The 21,421-nt window shown below is 43.3% G+C and overlaps 3 protein-coding genes across 3 annotated transcripts; 2 read left to right on the top strand and 1 right to left on the bottom strand.

The window, feature by feature from the left end:
- Positions 1–571: 571 nt before the first annotated feature.
- LOC119356700 (endoribonuclease YBEY, chloroplastic-like) lies at positions 572–5,588 on the top strand. Its single transcript, XM_037623675.1, has 13 exons — positions 572–952; positions 1,038–1,289; positions 1,391–1,486; positions 2,364–2,538; positions 2,639–2,719; positions 2,807–2,907; positions 3,334–3,426; positions 3,798–3,869; positions 4,185–4,304; positions 4,396–4,446; positions 4,568–4,753; positions 4,955–5,240; positions 5,324–5,588. The coding sequence occupies exons 1-12, from the start codon at positions 626–628 to the stop codon at positions 5,003–5,005; spliced, it is 1,605 nt and encodes a 534-aa protein (XP_037479572.1). The 5' UTR covers positions 572–625; the 3' UTR covers positions 5,006–5,240; positions 5,324–5,588.
- Positions 5,589–5,772: 184 nt separating this feature from the next.
- On the bottom strand, positions 5,773–6,889 carry LOC119356701. The gene is made up of 2 exons (XM_037623676.1): positions 6,530–6,889; positions 5,773–6,191 (listed from the first exon to the last, which is right to left on the bottom strand). The coding sequence occupies exons 1-2, from the start codon at positions 6,814–6,816 to the stop codon at positions 5,870–5,872; spliced, it is 609 nt and encodes a 202-aa protein (XP_037479573.1). The 5' UTR covers positions 6,817–6,889; the 3' UTR covers positions 5,773–5,869.
- A 5,706-nt stretch (positions 6,890–12,595) lies between these two features.
- Positions 12,596–20,131, top strand: LOC119356699 (protein RCC2 homolog). Its single transcript, XM_037623674.1, has 16 exons — positions 12,596–12,925; positions 14,170–14,231; positions 14,297–14,364; positions 14,549–14,670; positions 15,015–15,120; positions 15,253–15,304; positions 15,398–15,515; positions 15,605–15,635; positions 15,819–15,842; positions 15,922–16,046; positions 16,836–16,917; positions 17,075–17,197; positions 17,291–17,344; positions 17,437–17,506; positions 18,577–18,610; positions 19,534–20,131. Exons 1-16 carry the CDS (start codon positions 12,742–12,744, stop codon positions 19,869–19,871), a joined length of 1,593 nt encoding a protein of 530 aa, XP_037479571.1. The 5' UTR covers positions 12,596–12,741; the 3' UTR covers positions 19,872–20,131.
- Positions 20,132–21,421: the final 1,290 nt, after the last annotated feature.

Here is a 21,421-nt window from a genome sequence, read left to right as displayed (position 1 = left end):
CATTTTTAAATTTTAGTTTCAAATTTTTTGAACCATTTTCATTTCCGTGAACATTTTTAATATTTGTGGACTTTTTCCAAATTCATGAACTTTTTTTAAAAAAATCCTGAACTGTTTTCTTATTCACTATTTTTTTCTAATTCATGAACTTTTTTAAAATTCACAAAAACTCTCTCAAATTCAGAAACATTTTTCAAACTCATGAAATTTATTTAAATTTGTCTTTTTGTATTCACAAGCCTTTCTAAATGCACGTTCAAATTCGTTATCATTTCTAAATCTCCAAAAACAATCAAATTTTTAAATATTTTAAAAATTTGAACCTTTTTTAAATTCCCGAACAATTCTTAGAAATCACCTGAACACTTTTTGATGTCATCAAATTTTTCAAAATTAAAAAAACGGTTTTTTCATCAGCCAATAAGAGAGGAATGAGCAGGGGAAAAAACCCAGCCGATCAAGAGAACTAGAGAGCTAGCGAGCCCGCCTAGAGCGAGGCGCAATTCTGGGCCGCGGCCCCGCTAAATGGTACAGTGGCTTCAAGAAAAAGATGGAATGGTTTAACCCTATCTTCCTCCTCTCCGACTTTGCACACGCGCGCAGCCTCCTCCTCCTCTTCCTCTCAATGGCGCGCCTCCACCGCCTTCTCTCCCGCGCGCTCGCCTCCAACCACCTCCTCCGCCCTTCTCCGGCCCCATTTTCAGCGCGCCCGACTCTCCCGCTCCACTCGCAGCCGCCGGCGCCGCCGCGTCCTCACCCCCATGGTCGCAGCCCGCCCCCTTTCCTCGCCGCCGCCTCGCGGCACTACGCGTCACCCATATCCAGACGACGGCGGCGCGGCTCGTTGCCGTCGATGTTTCCGAGGCGGAGGAGAGCCAGGTTGAAGGGCCCCGCCGAGCTCAGCGTGCAGATTGGCATCGAAGAAGCCCTCCCCGACGACCCCCTCGTCCTGGTGATAATAGCCTCCGCTCGCTATTTCCGCTCCTTGGACTTGTTGAATTGTTAGCTTGTGTCACTAATTACGAATGGCTTCTCAGAGTATTGCAGAAACACTTCGAACGGATGTTGGGAAGGCAATGAAGCTGGCATTCCACAATTTGGGGAACTCGGAGTACAAGACCAGAGACCCCTGCATAAGCAATGTGGATGAGTACGACAGCGTTGAGGTATCTCTGCTGCTTTGTGATGATGATTTTATCAGGAAGCTGAACAAGGAATGGAGGGGTGAAGACCGCGCGACGGATGTTCTGTCAATGTCGCAGCATATCCCGGGGCTCCAAATTCCCGTTGTAAGACGTTTACAGATGTTTCTGTTGATGTTGAACTAGTTTATTTGTTACAGATGTTTCTGTCCGATATTATTATTTACTTGTTGCTTTTGGTTCAACAGCTGCAACTAGGTGACTTGGTAATTTCTGTTGAGACAGCCCGACGGCAAGCAGAAGAAAGAGGCCATACACTTCTTGATGAGATAAGAATTCTCATGGTTAGTCTTTCTTGACTTATTTCTGGCACCACATTTGTTATCCTTATTGGGGTGCCCGTGTGCTTCTGTTTTGTAGTTGTGTAGGTTTCGTCTGATCTATTATTGACCGTAGCAGTAGTGATGCCTGATAATGGTGGTTTTGAGCTCATATTATAGTTTGAACGGTCACAATAGCAAAATTAAACATGAAGGAAATTGGATCAATATTGATCCAATTCTAAGTTTCAAAAAAGATATTGACCCTGCGCAAGCGGGAGCTACATGCACTGGGGCTGCCCTTTAAGGAAATTGGATCAATATCTTTTTTGAAACTTAGAATTGGATCAATATTGACAACACACCAGGTAACAGCAAGATGGAGGTGTGCTTGGTTTGCAGCCCCAGTGACAATGTTTGGGCAAGCCAATGTTTGGCAATGTTGAAACTTGCCAGTAATAGCCTAATTGGTTGGCAGTCAATTGCAATGCCAAAATTTGCAAATCAACTTTGGCTATGAGCTAGTTGGCAAATGGTAGGCAACATCAGAGTGCACACCAATGGATTGGCCTCAATCCAGTCACTAGCCAAAGAGGCGGCCTTACCCAAACGTTGGCTTGGGCAATTGGGGTTGCAAACGAAGCACGCCCTAGGTGTGTATTTACTTCATGAGATTTATTTTGAATTAGTGCTATGCTTGAAAGTTGAAATTTGCATACCAAGATAAAGCTTCAAGTTTTGCCTATTGGCTTGATCGCTTGACTACCTTCTGTGAACAAATAATTACTTCGATGCTACTTCTGGTGTATCTTATGAAGAGAACCTCCGTGCGATTGTTCAGTGTTGGAATAGCTTTGCTGATTGCGAGCCTATTCTGTGTTAACCAATTTATCTTTATCAGGTTCATGGATTGTTGCATTTATTGGGCTTTGATCATGAACTCAGCAAGGAGGCTGAAGAAGAGATGGAGCAGGAAGAAGAAAAAATATTAAATACTCTTGAATGGATAGGAAAAGGACTCATTAGGAGTGCGTATCATTTCAGTACTGATATGGGTCATTCAGAAAATTCTGATGGTAGGTCGCCCTTGCACACTATTGTTGTGTATTTTTCTTTATGTGAAGGGTTGCCATTTGTTTCTTCTCACTGGAGTACCTCTGAACTTTTAATATGTAGAGGCCAATAGAGATATAGAGAAAAGGAGTTTACAGGAGGGTCATCAGCCGAAACTGACCCATATAATATGTGATATAGATGGTGAGGTGATGAAGCATCAAGAAGTATACTATTTATGCTGGATCTTACCAACTTCTAGCAAGTAACTTCTTTGCAAAAATTATTAAGGTACTGTTGTGGATTATGAAGGACACCTGCGTTCAGAGTCAATAGAATCTTTGAGAGAGGCAGTATCACGGGGAGTAACTGTTATCATGCTTACTGGCAAGGTGGGTTTTAGTCTTAAGCATTCGTCATGAATGCAAGGATATCCGGTCGTCCAATGTGAATGGCCCTGATCTTGAGGTTAAGGCTACTTCTCAGTCTTTCCTTAACAATATTACCGATTATCAATGATATGGGTAACTTTCCCACAGCATAAAGTACGTGGAAGTAATCTTGATGAAAGTTAGTGCTTCTATGTAGCTTCTCATCTTAGTTCAGTTTAATTTCAGATGGAATTCGAATAATAAGCAACATGATTTCAACTTGTGATCAGTTGCAGCTGACTATTTGTGATATTAATCTTAAGTACACTATGAAGTTTCCTAAGGAATGTCAAAGCAAAGCACATATATATTCTATATAAGATGGCTGCATTTTTAGTATAATTGCATGTTTCTAATATTTTCTTGATTTTCATCCCTTTTAATTAGACCCGTGCTTCCACCATAGCAACCTTCAAGCTTCTTAATATGGAAGGAAGAGGTGATTTTATATCGGAGAATTCAGCTGGTGTATTTCTACAGGTACATCCTCCATTCTTACTTGAATAGTTGTAGAATTTGGAAGTTTGGTTATCAAAGCTTCATGGCTTTGTGCAAGTGTTCTTTTGGCACTCATATCCCTTTTTGTTGAATTAGACACATCTGGACATTTTGAAGTAAAAATTTGTGTCCAATTGCTCTACTGAATCAGGCATCCTAATTTAGATTGCAACAATAGTAAGAATATGTTTATTTTTCAATCGACGGGGATATGATAGAAGGAAGTAAGTGTGGAGCCCTCGTCATTATCATTCTTTATACTTGTTTGAGGCTTTGAGCAATAGTAAGAATATGTTTTTTTTTTCAATCGACATTTACCCTTATAAAGTTATATTTTGCTCTGTTCGCTGCAGGGTTCGCTTGTATATGGGGAGCATGGCCAACTTATTTATAGAGCAAACTTGGATGTGGATATATGCAAGGAGGTAGTGATTTACACTTTTACAGTATGTCAGCTGATTACTTTCTGCCGTACTTCTGTCAGAAATTTAGTGCTGCGCCTGCTCGTCTTCCATCGAACTTTTAATATTACCTACTGTTCTTTTTATTAGGAGGATTTGCGGGGCATTTCGTGTCTTGTCAGTTCTTTATCGTGAATGTGGATGTTAGGCATGAAATGTGCTATCATTGAGCTTGAATCATTTTCATATCAGTTTTGACTTGTTAAGGTTGTGTGCCCCTTTTAGCGATGTATAAGATCGTCAGGTATTATATTTAAATTTCTTTTGTTCCATTTGCAGGCATGTTTGTACTCCTTGAAGCATAAAATTCCTCTTGTTGCATACTGTGAGGAACAATGTTTGACCTTGTTTGAACATCCTTCTGTCAACTTGTTGCACACTGTGCACCATGAGACCAAGGTACAATATTTAGGTTTTTGCTAGATAAACTTCTCTTTCTTCCTTTCCAACTATATTAAGCAGTTGAGCCAACATTGAGGTTTTGTCATAGGTAAAAGTGATGCCTTCAGTTGAGGACCTCTTGGAATATTCATCGATTCAGGTTTGTTATTGTAACTATGGCAAATGCAAAGTGGATGTGCCATTTATAAGGATGATGAGTTTTCCTATCTTTGGATCAGTTTTGTTTAGAGTGAACTTACATGGTTTACTTGCATTTGCAGAAGTTGCTTTTCCTTGGCAACAAGAACGAAGATTTTTCTGTCCTCACACAGCATTGGTCGGAACTAACAGAAGGGAAAGCATGTGTTATCAAAGAGCAGCCAAATGCAATTGAGATTGTTCCCCTTAATGCTTCAAAAGGTGGTGGTATAAGGGCTCTACTTGATCATCTCGGATTAACTGAAGATGTATGAATTTGTTCCCGTCAATGAACTCCATTTTTACTGTTCCTTTTGTACCTTATTTCATCTTCTTTGTTTTTAAAGGAATGTAGTAGGGGAATCCCCTGCTGCGATTTTGTACCTTATTTCATCTTTCCATTGTGCTCCCTTAGAAAGCATCACCACCACTAGAATGTATTTACAAGCATTATATGTCTGCTTATGCAGTCTGATCTTGAGGCGGTCGGAGACTATACCAGATGGCTAAGCAACAAGTGATCCAACTGACATGATGAAGCATTCTTTAGCAAGAGAGTGCTGATTGAGAGCTTCAGATATTCTAGGAAATGTCATATATGGGATGTACAAAAGACAAGGTATTGTGGTCTGGAAACTATGGAGAGTCGCAACTTTGTGATACTATCCTTTAGGGCTGGCTACCAAAAGGGTTTGTGCATTGTGCATGTTGGAAAAGGGATGTGGGTGTTGGAGTGGCAAATTTGATCTCCTTCAGGTAATTTTGTTTTGAAGTTTAAAACCATGCTCTTGTAGTAGTTTCATTGGTTTTTATGAGAGCCTTTCTCTTGTTGTTAACAGATGTACTTCATGGAGGTGAGGAGAAGAGAAAACCAGACGAGCTTGTTTAGACAAACACCAAGTGAAATCACATGTTTCGACTTGTGATAACCTAATAGAAATATTCTTGTGGCCCTTGACTCCCTTTTTTTGCGAATGTTGTGGCCCTTGACTCTGATGAACATGTCATCGTAATCATTCATGGCAATACTGATTTTCCACAGAATACTTGTACAGTTGCTTTCAGGAACATTTTTTATCGTTCCTTAATAAATGGTTCCCCTAACTTGTGGCGTCGTGTGTATAAGAAGAGAATAGATGGTGTACCATCATGGGCAAGTTTAACACAAGGAGCTGTGTCTATTGAGTTTTTCCGATTGTGACTGGACCAAGTGTCACTTTATTCATTTTTACAGTTAACTTTCATATGGACTAAAATAAAATCAGACATAAGAGAAATCAGGCTGATCTCAGAATGAGAAATTAGTTTGAATTTCCATGTGAAAGTGTACAGTAAGTACTGTATGTTCATGGGAAGTGGAGTCCTGGCATTATAGTTGTAGCTAGTTAAGAGTTCATATGCATTTGTACATCTTCCTTATTCTGGTGTGCAGGTAAATTGGCACTCCTGTACAAGAGGTTGGTGCTGCTTGCTCTGGACATTTGACAAGCAAATGAACTTTTTGAGGGCCTCTTGGCTATCATCTTGTTGCATGTCCTCGGTAAGTGATTTGACCGCTGGTTCATGCCTAATCCTGCTGCGTAGCTCTTGCATGTCTTCATCCTCTTGCTGTAGGTAACTTCCTTTCCAAGGTCTTGAAGACATGTAGCATTAGATATCCATGTGAATGATTGGGACTTCCCTGGGTAGTACTTGGACAACCCTCTCCTGTGGAAATTAAATTATTTGTTAGAGATCGCACTCCTTTTTTGAATAATTTGCAATTTCAAGTGGATTCTATAGAAGTTATATGGAAAGAACCGTGACATTGTGTTCTCTAGTTGTTCAGTATGTATTTTAGGGAAATATTCATAACCAATGCATTAAATACTTGTCCTGTGCAAAGTGGAACCTCAGAAGCTATCACTTAGGAGCATGTCATTTTAAATTCGAAGACCTGTTAGCATGCATGTTGTTGGAAAGGGTGACAAAGTTTTGGTGTTTCTCATACAGGTTGGGAAACACAGACGGCCAAATTCCACGTTATCAAGGTGCATGGCATGTACCTGGCAGGAAGCTGGGCTAGCAGCGAAGACAGCTCGTAGAGAGGCCCCTCTGCCTCGGAGTCCAGATGCAAGGTGCTCGACGACGCTGAAGACAACTCCGAAGAATAATCATCAGGTGGGGAGTAAGTCGACCCATCACCCAGATTCAACCCCAATGAGCACGACGACGACCCGCTGGACGTTCCCGAGGGCGAGGTGCAAGAAGCAGCGTCAGGGTGATCTTCTCCTTCTCCTTGCCAAACGCAGGCGGCCTCACGGCACAGAGCCTCGTTGCAAGCTTCATCCATCACAGGGCTGAACAAGAGGCAGGAGCAATGGTTATCTCTTGGGATGTTGGGAGCTTGGACGGCAAAGGGAAGGACCCCCTATATATGCAGACGCGAGGGGTGGAGGAAAAAAAAAAGAACCATTGCCGTGGGCAGACGGGCGTCTTGCTCGCTTCAGATAGGCTTCCGTCGACTGGCGCCGAAAGTAAAACCAAGCCTATCCTTGCCGTACAGAGAGTGTCGGTCTTATCACCAAATGAAGTACTGGGCATTCCTACTGTCTGGAGCGTTTGCGCATGTGGAAACACTTGTTTTCAGAGGGAGCAAGAGACGGAAACATGTGTTGGTTGCCGGGAGCAAGCAATTATGTATCGGGGCATGTGAAAGGGACGTGGATAAACTACGCTGGCTCATCAGGATAAGCATCTTATCTTACGGGACCCTGTCGACCGATCGGCGGGGGTGAGGGAGAAAATGGGGCTTATCTCCGCGGATTAGCCGGGATAAGATAGATTACGGTGGCGACATGGTGCTTTCGGTTACGAGTTTGATTGCGCTAAGGGCTAGTAACTGCTGCTGCGAGATTGGCTTGTTTATTCGGTTCTCTAGGGCTGCTGGCTACAGAAAGAATCACGCAAATATATACTCTTTCCGTCCCAAAATAAATGTCTCAAACAAGTTTTCTTAACTGGTCTCAGACTCGATTTGGATAGGGTGGAAACGGGGTGCATGGCTTAAAGCCTGTTTGTTTGGGAGATGCTAACTTTGTCGACGTGAGCACAGTTGTTAGCAAAATTGCCAGAAATGTTTACTTGGTGTGGCTTGAAGCAAAAGATAAACCTAGCGGAGTCAAACTTGCTTTTTCTAGGTGTCATCATCATGACTAGTTTTATTCCAACTCAAACAGAGATGCATCATCCACAATCTATCGAATGGTCGACTGAGGTGCGTTCTCTCCATCCATAGAGACGGAGGACAAACTCTAGCCATGCTTGCTAGCTTGTGGGGCGACACTATTTGTCTCACGCATACAGGGCTAGTTTGGATCGAGTCCTCAACATTGTGCCTGGAGGAAAGTGCTGCCTGGAGCCTGGGGTGGTGGACCTTTTTTGCCTGGCCAGGCAAGCCTGGGCATGTATGTTTGGTTCCATCCCTGGGTGGCGTTTTTGCCATTTAGTGATTAAAGAAATTTTAAACGATGGACCATACTGCACATGACTCTTTATAGTGCCAGGCAGCTGGCCAGGCGAAAGAAACATGACGCCTGGGTCAGGCTAATTACGTGCCTGGGCCAAAATTGTTTTTTTTATTTTTATTTTTTTAACATGGACCAGGCAGCCAGTGCATGGACTCCCAGGCCAGGCAAGCATTCTAGGAGTAGTTTTCAGGACACTATCCAAACAAACACCAGGCATGGTCCAGGGAGCGCCCAGGCCAGGCGTGAAGCCCCCAGGTCATCAACCAAACTAGTCCACAGTGCTACCTAACCATCGCCAATGATAGGAGCAACCACGGTAGGGGAAAAAGTAGCCCCCCTATTCAACGATGCACAAGCTTCGTGCAATCCAACTGCACCATGAGGTACTGAACTCCGATGCTTGAAGCCATCTCAGTCCTCGCTTGAGGGCTATGGCCTGTGGTTTGAGCATTGATGATTGGTAGAATCCTCTGTTGGAAAAGGCAGTGCCTAGGAGGCGCTTAGGCACGCCTAGGCGCTAGGCAATGGCCAAATGCCTCGCTTAGGGCATAAATGGAGGTCTAGGCATGGGAAGCACAAGGAATTTCCTACCCAAGCAAGAAATCATGCCACATACTGCACATATATGCCAAGCAGGTTATATTCCAGTGGGAGTAGCCAGTAATTACCTTATTCATATGCCCTAAATTAATATCAACATTCATATAAAAGTCACAAATACACTTCGAGTAAAAACTATATTACCGCCTATGCCGCGCCTAGGGTGCTTAGGCACCGCCTAGGCACTAGGCAAAGGCCAACCGCCCCGCTTACGCCTACCGCTTTTTCCAACCTTGGTAGAATCCCAATGAATCTATTATCTTCATACCTTCTATGAAGATGTGGGCCATCGGATCAAAAGCTGGATGGATGAAGCGGCGCCAAGCTAGCATCCTCTTATGACAAGAGAGTGCCACATACAAAGGTAACAACAGGTTCTATAGGAAGGTGACTCGACCTACGATGTTGTCTGACACATAATGTCGGCCAACTAAAAGTCAACATGTCCAACAATTAAGTGTATCAAAGACGCACACGTTGAGATGGATATGCGGCCACACAAGAAAGGATCAGGTTCGAAACATGATAGAGCTGGAGTAACACCAATTAAAGAGAAGCTTGTACAACATTGTTTGAGGTGGTTTGGACATATACAACACATGCCTCCAGAAGCACTGGTGCATAACAGAAGGATAAGCATGATGATAATGTCTAGGAAGGCCGGGGTAAACCAAACTTGACATGGGAGTGGGAGGAGAATTAATAGTGGCCATGGGTGGTTTCAACTCTAGCCTATCCTAATTTGTTTGGCGCTGAAATGCTTAGTTGTTGTTTTGCGCGATTCAAGCATGAAAAGCAAAACTTTTAAAACAGAAGACCAAAAGGCAATTTTTATGATGAAGGGATTAGCTTCCCAAACAGAGGTAAGAATATGGGAATTGTCTAGAGTTGACAACAACCGCCAAAAAGGCATTTGGTTGTTTAATTATTTGCTAGGCAGACATGGGAATGCCTAAACCACCTTACTAGACATGTTTGCATATTTATCCTAGTACTTGAGACAAAGAGGTTTCAAAGAATTTTTATTTTGAAAACCATTCCAACATATTTCTAACGGTATTTAGTGAGTTCGTAGACAAACCTTGTATTTAACAAGGAACAAGACATGTACTCCCTCTGTAAACTAATATAAGACTTTTAGATCACTTACGGAGGGAGTAGTAAGTAAATAGGGATAGGTGCAAACACACATTTGACTAAAGTTAAACTTCCAGCGTGTGAAAGCATGTTTGCTTTGTATCCTGTTTAATTTAGCTCTGAACTTGTAAACTTAAATAGGAGAAGGACATATCTCTTTTTGCAAGTAAGAAATCAGGATGACCAAGTTGTATTATATCTATACTAGCACAATGCTCGTGTGTTGCTACGAAACTATAATACAAGGAGTTAGGTCACTGGCTTAGGAAATCGTCAAAATATGTTGGCGCCACATGGCCTTTGCGTGTGGTTCGCTATTTTGAAAAGAACAAAAATACAACAAAAGATCACACGTCAGGCATTGGAGAATCTGAAGTGACCATAGTCCTTTACAGACACAACATTTTGAATGTTGAAACATATGAGACATTGGTAAGTTGACCCACAAGGGCGTGGATCAGGTAGGAGGACAAGGTCTGTTTCATTTTTGAATTACAATTTGTTCATTCTCTTGTTCTATGATACAAAACTGAAATAACTTGGTTGAAAAAAAAGGAAAACAATAGCATTATATTGAGTTGGAGTCACATTTTTGCATTTGTTATTTGTGCCATTTATAAGTGTTGGTCTCGCATGAAAGTAGTAGTGTAGTTATTTATTTATGTTAGGTCCCACATGTGAGTAGCAATACATTTGTTTATCTATGTTCTTGGAAGGTTGCTATTCTCAATGTGGGTAGAGATGTGTTTGTTTATTGGTGAAGGTTGTTGGTTCCGCATGTGAACTCACCATCAACTCCAACCTTTATAAGTAGGAAAGAAATCCGTGCCAAGATCATCGAAAATGACATGCTAGCTGAAGATGTGAGGCCAATACATTTTACTGAATACGATGATATATTTATCCCAATTAAGGGGTTGTCCCAATTAAGTGCATAATGAGTGATCACCAAAGCAATAGTCCGACCATTATTGTCGGTGTTGATCCATACACTATGAGATCGTATGCAAACATAAGCGAGTTGATAGGGGCAAGAAGCTCCTAAGGGCATGTTTGGTTAGCGCCAAGAAATCCTCAAATCCGGCTCCTTAATCTTGCTTCCAGCTTCTTGATAAAAATCATGGATCAGAAGCCAGGAGCTGGGCAGTTGCCGATCACGCCCTAAATTTATGCCATTTTAAGTTTTTGGATCTCAAGGCAACTTTTTTCGTTGTCCCGCCCATTGTAGCAATTCATTGACTGCAACGAAAAAGGTACTAATATAAATTACAGTCTTCTTCATATACTTCGCCCATCCTGGGTTATTAGGCCACTTAGCAAGCGAGTTGTAGACATACTTCCAAGGCCCCCTGTTGGATGCGGGTGTTTGCTTTTCCCTCGACCCTGCCAAGCATGTGCATGACTGGTTGACGTTTCACATGATTCACTACATGCAGAAACTTAGCATGCAGAATAAGTCGTTGGTTATAGAAAAAATCCCGTCACCGGTCATAGCAAAACACCACCCATCACGGATCTAGCAAAAAAAAAAATCAACGCCGCCGATAGCAACGGCCAGATTTGCTGGTTCCAGCATCCACGATTGTGGTTGCAGCAACAAACGTCGACGGCAGCGTCGCAACATGGTTGTCGTTGGTTCTAGCTGCCGGTTGCAGCTCTGGTTTAGCCGATTCTAGCATTAAAACTGGTCGGTTGCAACAAAAGTGCAAAACACCAACGTCGTCGCCTGGTGATAGCTACCGTCGGCGCCAGTTGCAGCACTGGACTGACCTGTTGCAGGAAAATGGCCAAAGCTGCCGCCTATGGTAGCTGTCGGTGTCACCGGTTGCGCCTGTTGGTCTGGCCGGTTGCAGGAAAATGGCCAAAGCTGCCGCCTGTGGTAGCTCTTGTCTGGCCAGTTGCAGCAAAACCAGATTTTGGTTCTAGCATCGCCATCCACGCAACACTCCCCATGTTGTGTCCCATCTCCGATGAGAGATGGTCGTCAGGGATCAGGGCTGCAGGGCCGAGCGTTGGCCATCAGTGAGAAAGGAAGGAATGGGTGGAGGAAGACCTAGGGAAGGGGGTGTGAGGGTCGCGGCGGCGATGCAGGTGGTGCGGAACGGGATTGATGCTGCCGGGACAGGGGAAGCTGAGCTGCGCTCGAGGAGAAAAAAGAAATGTGCAATGCTGATAATGAAGGGGGGCGCGTTGTTGCTGGCCGCATGATCACGATTGATCGTGAGGCTTGCGTGGGACAAGCGCAATCTTCCTTTGGTCGGTCATACGCAAAACATTTGCCAAAATGGTAGGCAATTTAATCATGATTTTTTTTATCATGCCATGTTACATGTTCTCCTTCAACAAAGTAGACATGATACCTAGTTGTCAGAAAAAAAAAGCAGACATGATACCCCGCAAAAAAAAAGTCGACATGATCCTCTTCTCTCAAAGAAAAAGAATGATACTAGGTTTTTTTAGCACGTGGTCCCACAAGAAAGAAATCTAGGACAATCAGAAAATTTCGGAACCCATCGCTGCATCACACCACCTGACCAACAAAATTAGTACTAGTACCCAGTTCTACCATCGCGTTGCTCGTCGGCTGAACCCGACACGGGCACCCCACACCACCCAACGGCCCACAAGTCAGCCTCGCATGCCCCACCGAAAAGGAAACCCACAAAGTCGAGCCGCGCCCTCAACCAAAAACACAAATGCTCTCCCACAAACCACGATCAAACCCAATGACCAGTGGCCCCGACAACCGAGCGGTCCCACAGGCCAGCCTCACGCCACGAGCAACCGCACACAAAAACCTCCACGATCGAGCCCCACTGCACTGCGGCTGCGGCGGGATAAATATCTATCCCGCCGCAGAAAAGTGTTTCAGTCGACTCGGGAGGTTGGTGGTATCGTTTTTCGATTTCAAAAACCGCCCTCCTCCGCTTGCCCTTTTCCGCCTGCTCCCCGCCGCATCTAGGGTTTCCGGCCCCCCGAAATCGCCCCGCCCACCGCCGCCGCCGGCGAGAATGTCGGCCAGCGCCGCGCCCGAGAAGGCCGCCGGGTCCGGCGGGGAGCTGCTCTACTGCGGCGCCACCAACTTCGACGCCATCAACCGGAAGCTGGCCAGCGGGATGCAGGGCAACCTCGTCTCCCCGACGCGGCTGCGCTCGCTCATGGGCGTCGACATCGTCTCCGTCGCCTCCGGCTGCAGTGAGCCCCTTCGCCCCTTCCTCCCTCCCTCCCTCACTCCCCGCACTCTGTGACGATTCCGTGGTTTGTTTCTAGAGTGGGGGATGGATGGGGACTGGCGCGCGTCGAAATGTTTCGAGTACGTGGGTTAGCAGCGCCGCACGGGTGCGAAACGAGGGAAGTAGTTATCACGAAAGGAGAATAAAAGAGATGAGGGAACTAGAGTTTGTCTCTAGTTCTGCTAGTTTCACATTCGTGGGTGCTCTGGAGGAGATTATCCTGGAATTCTGCCGTTATGTTAGTTGCTAGCAAGTCGATGCTGCAGGTTGTGCCGCAAGGCCTCCCTGTACCATGATGTGTGTATATATTATATGACATTTTCAGCTAGGAGTCCACTACAGCACGACCAACTGAGCACGCGGTACATGCGCACTGACACAGGCTTGTCAGTGTCAGCTATTGCGTCATCAGTTAACGGCAGCGTGCGGTAACATCACGCAAGATCGAACAGAGTGGAACCGCATCGTGCTGGAAGCTGTTTTTTTTTTCTGAACGTTCGCTCCAGATATTTGTCGTTTCCGCAAACCTTAATGGCATTTGGGATCTTAGAACATGCCTGGATTGCGTGCTGCAGCGAAATAACTCACCTGCCTGAATTTCCTAGGTTGTCGTCTGTATAACCCCCAAATTTATTCCCATTCTCTTCTCTCAACCCTGCTATCTGCCACGCGTTGCTCCCTGATTCCACTGCCTGGCAAGCTCTTCGACTCTTCGTTGACAGCCGTGCAGACCTTGTAGTGCTTATTACATTCCTAATCCTGAGACCGTGACACCTCTGCCTTTTATTAACCTCACAATTCCATCCATAAGTGCCACAGGGAGGTGCGTAACCTAGGTAACTGCAGAAGGGCACAAAATAATTTCCCTCAACACTAACACTGCTTTCTATGCAAGCTTTTCTTGGTTGTCGTTAGCAATCTTGTCAGGCAAAGCAAGGCTTTTGTCGTGATATCAAACAGCCACTCTTGTCTAGCAAGGCCAGGACTAGGTGGATGCTAGCCTGAGAACCAAATGAACCCAGGAATGAGTAAGCGAGGGAGAGAGGCAGGGATTGTTCTCTGGAATTGTTACAGGGTTTCTTCTCTTACCATGACATGTTTGTCTTCTGTCATCCTTAGTTTCAACTGATATCTTATTGTTAGCTTTACATACTTGGGGACCCGACATACCTTGGCACTTTGTTGATGATTTCTTTATTTTGCCAGCCGCTTGCCATTGTGTTGCTTTGGGTGCTGATGGGCGTTGCTATACATGGGGTCGCAATGAGGTATAAATATAGCTTCATAGTTCATTTTGTTTGATGTGATACTCAGCACTACTCCTTTCTAGCAGAAGGGGCAGTTGGGACATGGGGATACTCTTCAACGTAACCTACCGACTGTTGTTTCTGAACTATCAAAGTAAGATAACTGTGTGCAATACCTATTTCCTTACTTCCATATGAATTTTTTAATAGCTGTGTACTGCATATTTTATTGCTAAATTCACGAACTGAGCAGTTCTAGTCTAGTTGCAACGGTTATAGATGGTAAAGGTTGCCTCAGTATGTGTTTAAATGCTAATGAGCAGTTTTTCGTTGTGCAGATATAAAATAATTAAAGCAAGTGTTGGAAAAAATCATACAGTGGTTGTAACTGATGACGGGAAGTCCTTCGCATTTGGCCACAACAAATTTGGACAGTTGGGGACAGGTTCCCTAAAGAATGGTTGGCACTTCTTTCATTTCTTTGTGGTTGATATGGCATCAGCATTATAAAATTGTTGTGTGAAGAAATAATCTTTACTTGGGCAATTAGGGTTGTGTCTGCTTGGAGAATGCTTGATATTTGTTTTCTTGAAATTTTTCAACATGCTATCTCTTGTCGAGCCATTAATGATCTAATTTAGTTGTCCCATGCAACCTATTACATCTTACAAATGTGCAAGACATTCCAGGTCTTTTAATTGTTTAGGATGACCGACTAAATTTTAGAATATTATGAGCAGCTTATTTTACCTTTTGGTTCTTACACTACTATTTCTTGTCCCTGTTGTTCTAAAATTGCTGCAGAAATTGAGGCATCGCCAGTGCCCTGTCTTGTGACGGAAGTGATTGGTGTTGCTTGTGGTGCTGATTTTACTGTCTGGCTGTCGTCAGTCGAGGGCTCTACTATACTGTATGTCCTACTGAAATTTGTGAAACTTAAACATCTTGATCTCCTTCCAATTGAGTTTTTTTTTGGGTTGTAGTTAGCGAGTGATGTTTGTCAGTTTTCTAAGCAGTGTTTCATTCTTCTGTGCTTTTTCAGTACAGCAGGCCTTCCTCAGTATGGCCAACTTGGTCATGGAACCGACAATGAGGTTTATTGCTACCCCGTAAAACAAATCTGTCAATTTTATTATTATCATCATCACCATCATCAAATAATTCTGTTTTGATTCATGCCATTGCAGTACAATACCAAAGATTCGTCAGTAAAGCTATCATATGATCCTCAGCCCCGTCCCAGGGCAATAGCTACATTATCTGAGAAAACTATTGTCAAAGTTGCATGCGGAACAAACCATACAGGTACTTTCTACTCTCTTTATTTTTAATATTTCTTTTGAATCGTGTGGATTAACACTAATCCCCGCACCTTCTTTTTACTTCTATTGCAGTTGCAGTTGATTCGAGTGGCTTTGTTTACACGTATGTTCTTTATCCATCATTTGCTTGACACAGTTAAAACACACTAGTTATGACCTATACTGTAATGTCTAACATATGCTGTTCCAAGTTCCTTCCTTTATTACATACAATTTGTTAAAGTCCTGTTTTCTCTTTTCTTATGCAAATAGTTGTGTTTTACTCTTTTCTTTTTTATTTTGCCAGATGGGGGTATGGCGGATATGGAAGGTAAGATATTCTTGTCATGCATTTGCTATAATCTTGATATATCCAACAATATTCATCTGTCCACTTGCTTATTACATAGGTTGGGCCACAGAGAACAGAAGGACGAGTGGCAACCTCGCCTCGTTGAAATATTTCAAAGGCACAATGTTCTGCCTCCCAATGCTATTCTGTCAGCTGGTTCTGCAAATTGTGCATGCACTGCTGGTATGACATAGCTTTCTGTGACGCACAGAATATTTTATAATGCGTTTTGGTGTATAAATTATTAGGAGTTCATTATTGGCCTTATCACAAAAATATATTAGGAAGGAGCAGTTTTGAGCTTGTAGATGGCCAAGTATTCAGTTATGTTTGTGTAGCACATTGGTTATATGTTGTCTGGATGAGGTGATTGTACAATTATTGATGCATCTCAGGAAAATGGCTTAGGCCAATGGAGTGTGTAATGGAACCTAGCCTTCTGCACACTGATACTGTTCCTCAAGCCTGTCAAATATCATTGTACCAGGAATAGTTTCTGTGATTGCATACATACACTTGGAGGCAGTTAATTGCTTTAGCAGGTTGTTTGTTCCAGTAAGCATTTTCTAGAGCAAGGCTATTCATGAAGTTTTCTGGTCACTATGTTTTGAGCATTCAGCCAAATTGTCCTGTTTTGTGGGCGTATGACTTTATCACTCTGATGGTCAAGTAATTTTCTGAAGTATGGAAGACATGTACATTTTTGTTTGTCTATAAGTTCTCTGCTTGGGTTTAGGTGCATTATAATGTGACGTGCATCTAGTTTCCCATGTGCTTGGGTCTACAGTTATTCAAGTAGTTTCTTCTTCTGCCAGTTAGATGAGATTTCATACCATATACCACTATAAAGGGTTTGTGACAAATATTAATTATATACCTTGAATTCTGCCAACCAGATTGGTGTTGATTATGTTGTACCATTTATAACTGAAACGTTACCATTAACTGTTGATCATTTTGTTTCATTATTAGGCGGGGGGCAGTTGTACATGTGGGGAAAGATGAAGACTACAGGCGATGACACGATGTATCCGAAGCCACTAATGGATTTGAGGTTCCTTACAAACTGTCAATAATTGTGGAATAATATAGTAATGAACAGCGACACCGTTAGCTATATTTTTCTGTTATTTACTATTGCCACATTTGGCTACCTGTTGAAGTAGCATTATCCTCAACCATATGTTTAATTGATATTTTGTTTACTTCAGTGGTTGGAACATCCGCTGCATGGCTTCTGGTACCATGCACCACGTTGTTGGTGCAGATGATTCTTGCATAAGCTGGGGTAATGCCCAATATGGAGAGCTTGGTTATGGTCCTATGGGACAGAAGTATGTGTATTTAAAATGCTGATATTACATGAAATAGTAGCTATTCAAACTTTCAACTGTTAATCTTCTCTTACAAGTTACTGCTATGCGTAGGTCATCTGCGAATCCTAAGAAGGTTGACAGTCTTGAAGGAATGCATGTTACAGGGTAATTAGTAGTTACACTGAATCACTATGTATATCTATTAGCATCTCTTGTTAGTAGTATAGTCAATACTAAGTTGAGAGCACTTTCTGCAGTGTTGGTTGTGGATTCGGACTGTCTCTGATTATTGTGGACAGAGCAAAAGCTGGTGATAAGCTTGATCAGGTAACTATACATATGTGTTCATGCATGAACTATTTAACTGCTTGAAGTTACTTAGACTTTAAAATTTAATGTAATATATCATTTGTATTGCTAAAGCTAATCAATAAAACTGGGTTGGATCAGTGAGCAGATGTACTTCCGGTACTAGCATGTTATAGCATAGTTTTCATATCTAAAACCTCATTTAGTCTGCATCATCTATCAGATGTTATGTGTAACCTTTGGATTCCAGGCATTTCTTTTAGGCATGCAGCCCCTTAGTTGAGCTCTGTTCGATAATATACAACGCTCTTCAGCAACTAAAATAGCATATTAGTAATAGATCCAGGTGAACAGTCACATATGTATGCTACATACGATTGAAATAAAACTAGGAGGTTACAGTGAAACAAATTGTGTCACACACATCGATCCATTAACATAACACTCCCTCAATTCCTGAAAAGGGGGCATACTTTTTTGTAGGGAAAAAATTATTCCGAAAACATTGGGTTCCCTCCTTTAGTTCCGTGCAATTTTAGTTTCTCTGTGGCCGAACCATTGGGCATCAGCATGCACTCGTGATCAGATAAGGGAAAAAGAAAGGCAGCCCTCCCTGTTGCCAGGTGTTGGGATTAAATGCCACATGTATGATTTCCAAGGAAAAAAAGGCCGCATGCACCACGCCCAGATCTAATACTCCCTTGCATGGAGTGTGCTGGAAGTAAATGCTAGGGCACAACGAGTGGATGCAGCACCTCTAGCAAAAAGTCCAATGGCGATGGTGGCGTTCTAAGTAAGGCTAATTGTGAGGTGTATTAGGGGCAGACCATAAACGGCCACATTACTTCTTGTTGGTCTTTGCAAAACAAAAATTACACCCCTTTTATAGGAATTTAAGGAGTACCTCTTATGGTGTCTTCTTATCCTCCATACTTGTTCTTCATGGGGTCTTTGCCCCTTATGTCTGTTTCCTGTAGTTGTAGTGATTAGAGTAATAATATACTACATATTTGAGCACATCAACCTCAGAATATGTATCCTTTCATTACCCAGCTAATATATGTGTACATGTTTTGTTTTTGTCTCAGCTGGATATTTATGATGGTGATGCCTCCACCCCAGGTTTGTATTCATCTTATTTTGCTTTACAATGACATCATTGAACATATGCATTGGTCTGCAAGCTTGAAACATGTAATGGGCAAAAGCTAATCCTGGTTTGTTTTGGTTTGATCTGTTACAAAAGAAAGCTTTATCCTCTCTTTTTAAATATATATTCTCCTTTCATGTCAGACAATTAGCTATCTTTTCAAAAACTTATTCTCGGCTTAGTCCTTATTTTTAATCGAGTAAATGTTATCTTGCAATGCTTTTATACCATGAACTCGACAATTGTCTGCTGCATTGATGATATTTAACTTAATTTTATTGTTGCCGTTGCACCGCAATGATGTCAAGCAGCAGCTCTTGGGATATACTCCCTCCGTCCTGTAATATAAGAATGTTTTTGACACTACACTAGTGTCAAAAACGTTCTTATATCATGGGACAGAGGGAGTAGAATTGTATACCTTGATCTCATTAACTGAATAACTTGTTACTTTGCACCTCATTGGGCCAGTGTGTGGCCCTTTTCTAGCAACGTTTGGGTGGTTCATTAGATTTGCCATGATATGGAGCACAAATGCCATGTTAGTCAGTATAACACTAGAAAACAAAACCACATATGTGGTTGTTGCCTGGTTGGTATGATGTTTGACAACACTAGTAGCCTCTGTTGCACTGAATATGCTGTGTTCTGTTTAGCTTAGAGGTTCTTGATTATGCTGGCCAATACTACTATGTTAAGACATTGCTTTCATGTCCAACAATATTTATATTAATGATGTATGTTTGAAGATCAATTTTCATGATGCATAAAACCCAAATGAGCTGGTTTATGTTGGAATTGTGCCGACTGCCAAAATACTGTACCCTGCTTACGCGATTACCATCCTGGTGTTTCCTGTATATGCTCATGGATGGTTTTGTACTCTTCTCTGCAGTAGAAGAGACTGTGGAGCCAAAGGTGACCAAGAAGGCGCCTGCTAGCGCTAATTCCAAGTCCAACAAGCGGAAGAAAACCAAGGACCTCTCCGAATCAGAAGAGGAGGACGAGGACGAGGATGATAGCGAAGACAATGAGAACGGTGATGCAAGGGGTGCAAAGGGCAAGCGTGGCCGCAAACCATCGGGCAGGGGCAGAGGCAGGGGAGCCAAGAAGGCTACCCCAGAGCCGAAGTCGTCTGGGAGGGGCAGAGGCCGCCCGAAGAAAACTGAGAGCCCGGCTGAAAGCTCGGGACGAGGTGGGAAGAGGAGCCGAGGCAGACCCCGGAAGTCTTAGACCTCTCCGGCGAGCCTTTTTGGTGAAATCAGGTCAAGCGATATCTAACACCTGATATGATGTGATCCAGCCCGGCCATTCGACAGTACTCTCTGACTGCCTGCTATTCGAGAGATTTTTTCCGTGTAGTGGTAATCTTGTGATTGTGAGCCTGTAATGTTAGCATGCGCAACCGTATTATTCATTGGTGACCGTGAGTGAATTTTTCTGCTCAATCGTGTGGAATCCGCTCTGCTTGAGTTGTTGGCTTAATTTTTTCCGATGCTGCTGAGTATATGGAACATCCCATCATAACTTTTGTCTGAGAAGAAACATCCCGTCAGAATGATTTGAGCCAACCTAATGGAATCCCGCGGTGGTCCTGACAGAAGCAATCTGGGCTGGAATGGGCCTAGAACAAACTTTATTCACCCAGTACATCGAAACAGCGACCAGTTTGGCTCCGGTGTACCCACAAGTGCATTATTTTTTCCGTTGGTATTCGTTTCCTCCTAGTACTGCCACTGTAGTTCGCAGGCCAGCGTACGTACATGTTCTTCAGATCCACCAGTCATATACTTGCACGTTCACAAGAGTTATCTTTGAATGTACTCCTCCTGGTATAAGGGTGGCAATACGCATCCAATGGTACTACAAGAATAGTTTACTGGTACCTCTCTCTACCTCCAAACTGAATTGCCCCTGATAAATAGAGTCGATGAGATGAGGCAGTTGGGAGCATGCGATCAAGTGGTACGAGTAGCAGTAACATGCAGTGTCCCTTCCCCGGGCTTATCCATGTGGCACTGGATGCCCCCTGCGAGAACGACGACAATAAACACGACGGCACTTGCACATATCTATCTATTCAAACGGACGGCCATCCCCCATAAACATATACGGGCGTCCTCGGCAACGTTTCACTGTCCATGTGCGCGCCTACCTCCCACTATAGCAGCATGTAGCGGCGACGTGGAGTGGGCGAGTGGCTTGGTGGCAGCAGCGGCATGTGGGCGCGTATCAGGGTACGTACCAGAGGACACCATTGACCATGAGGCTGCTGGCCTGCTGCCATGGTAGATTCCGAGCTAAATTGTCTGCCCATGGCATCAAGTCCTCAACGTGCGTGGGTTGGACTTACGAGGAGGATTCTTCGGTGCTCATTGGTTTTGGAGCCTTATTACCAGTAGAGTACCATCTTCAGTTGATACAGAAACCTGAAGATGCTTCTTGCTGCCTGCTGCTAAGTGCTAACAAAATCATGGGTAGTACATAAGTCACATGACACGCTGACTTGGGCAGTAAAATTGTCCGATCGGTCTTACGGGGAACTCGAAAGATTCTGAGCGCTCTACTCTACGGATTGACCCGGCTGATTCCCCCTAAGCCACCGGTATTTTTTTTTTGTGTGAAATATAGTAGAGACACGCTTGTTCACAAACACGTATACACACTCATCCTTATAAACACACACAAGCCACTGAAATTCGCAGTTGTGGGCACCTACATGGCAAAGTTATGATCAAAATCCTGAACACTGCTAAAGAAAAGAAAAATGTCAGCCTGAAAAC

Source organism: Triticum dicoccoides, chromosome 2A (assembly GCF_002162155.2).
Source record: "Triticum dicoccoides isolate Atlit2015 ecotype Zavitan chromosome 2A, WEW_v2.0, whole genome shotgun sequence".
Classification (NCBI taxonomy): domain Eukaryota; kingdom Viridiplantae; phylum Streptophyta; class Magnoliopsida; order Poales; family Poaceae; genus Triticum; species Triticum dicoccoides.
The sequence above is the reverse complement of the archived record's forward strand: the minus strand, read 5'-3'. Positions and strand labels throughout refer to the sequence as shown.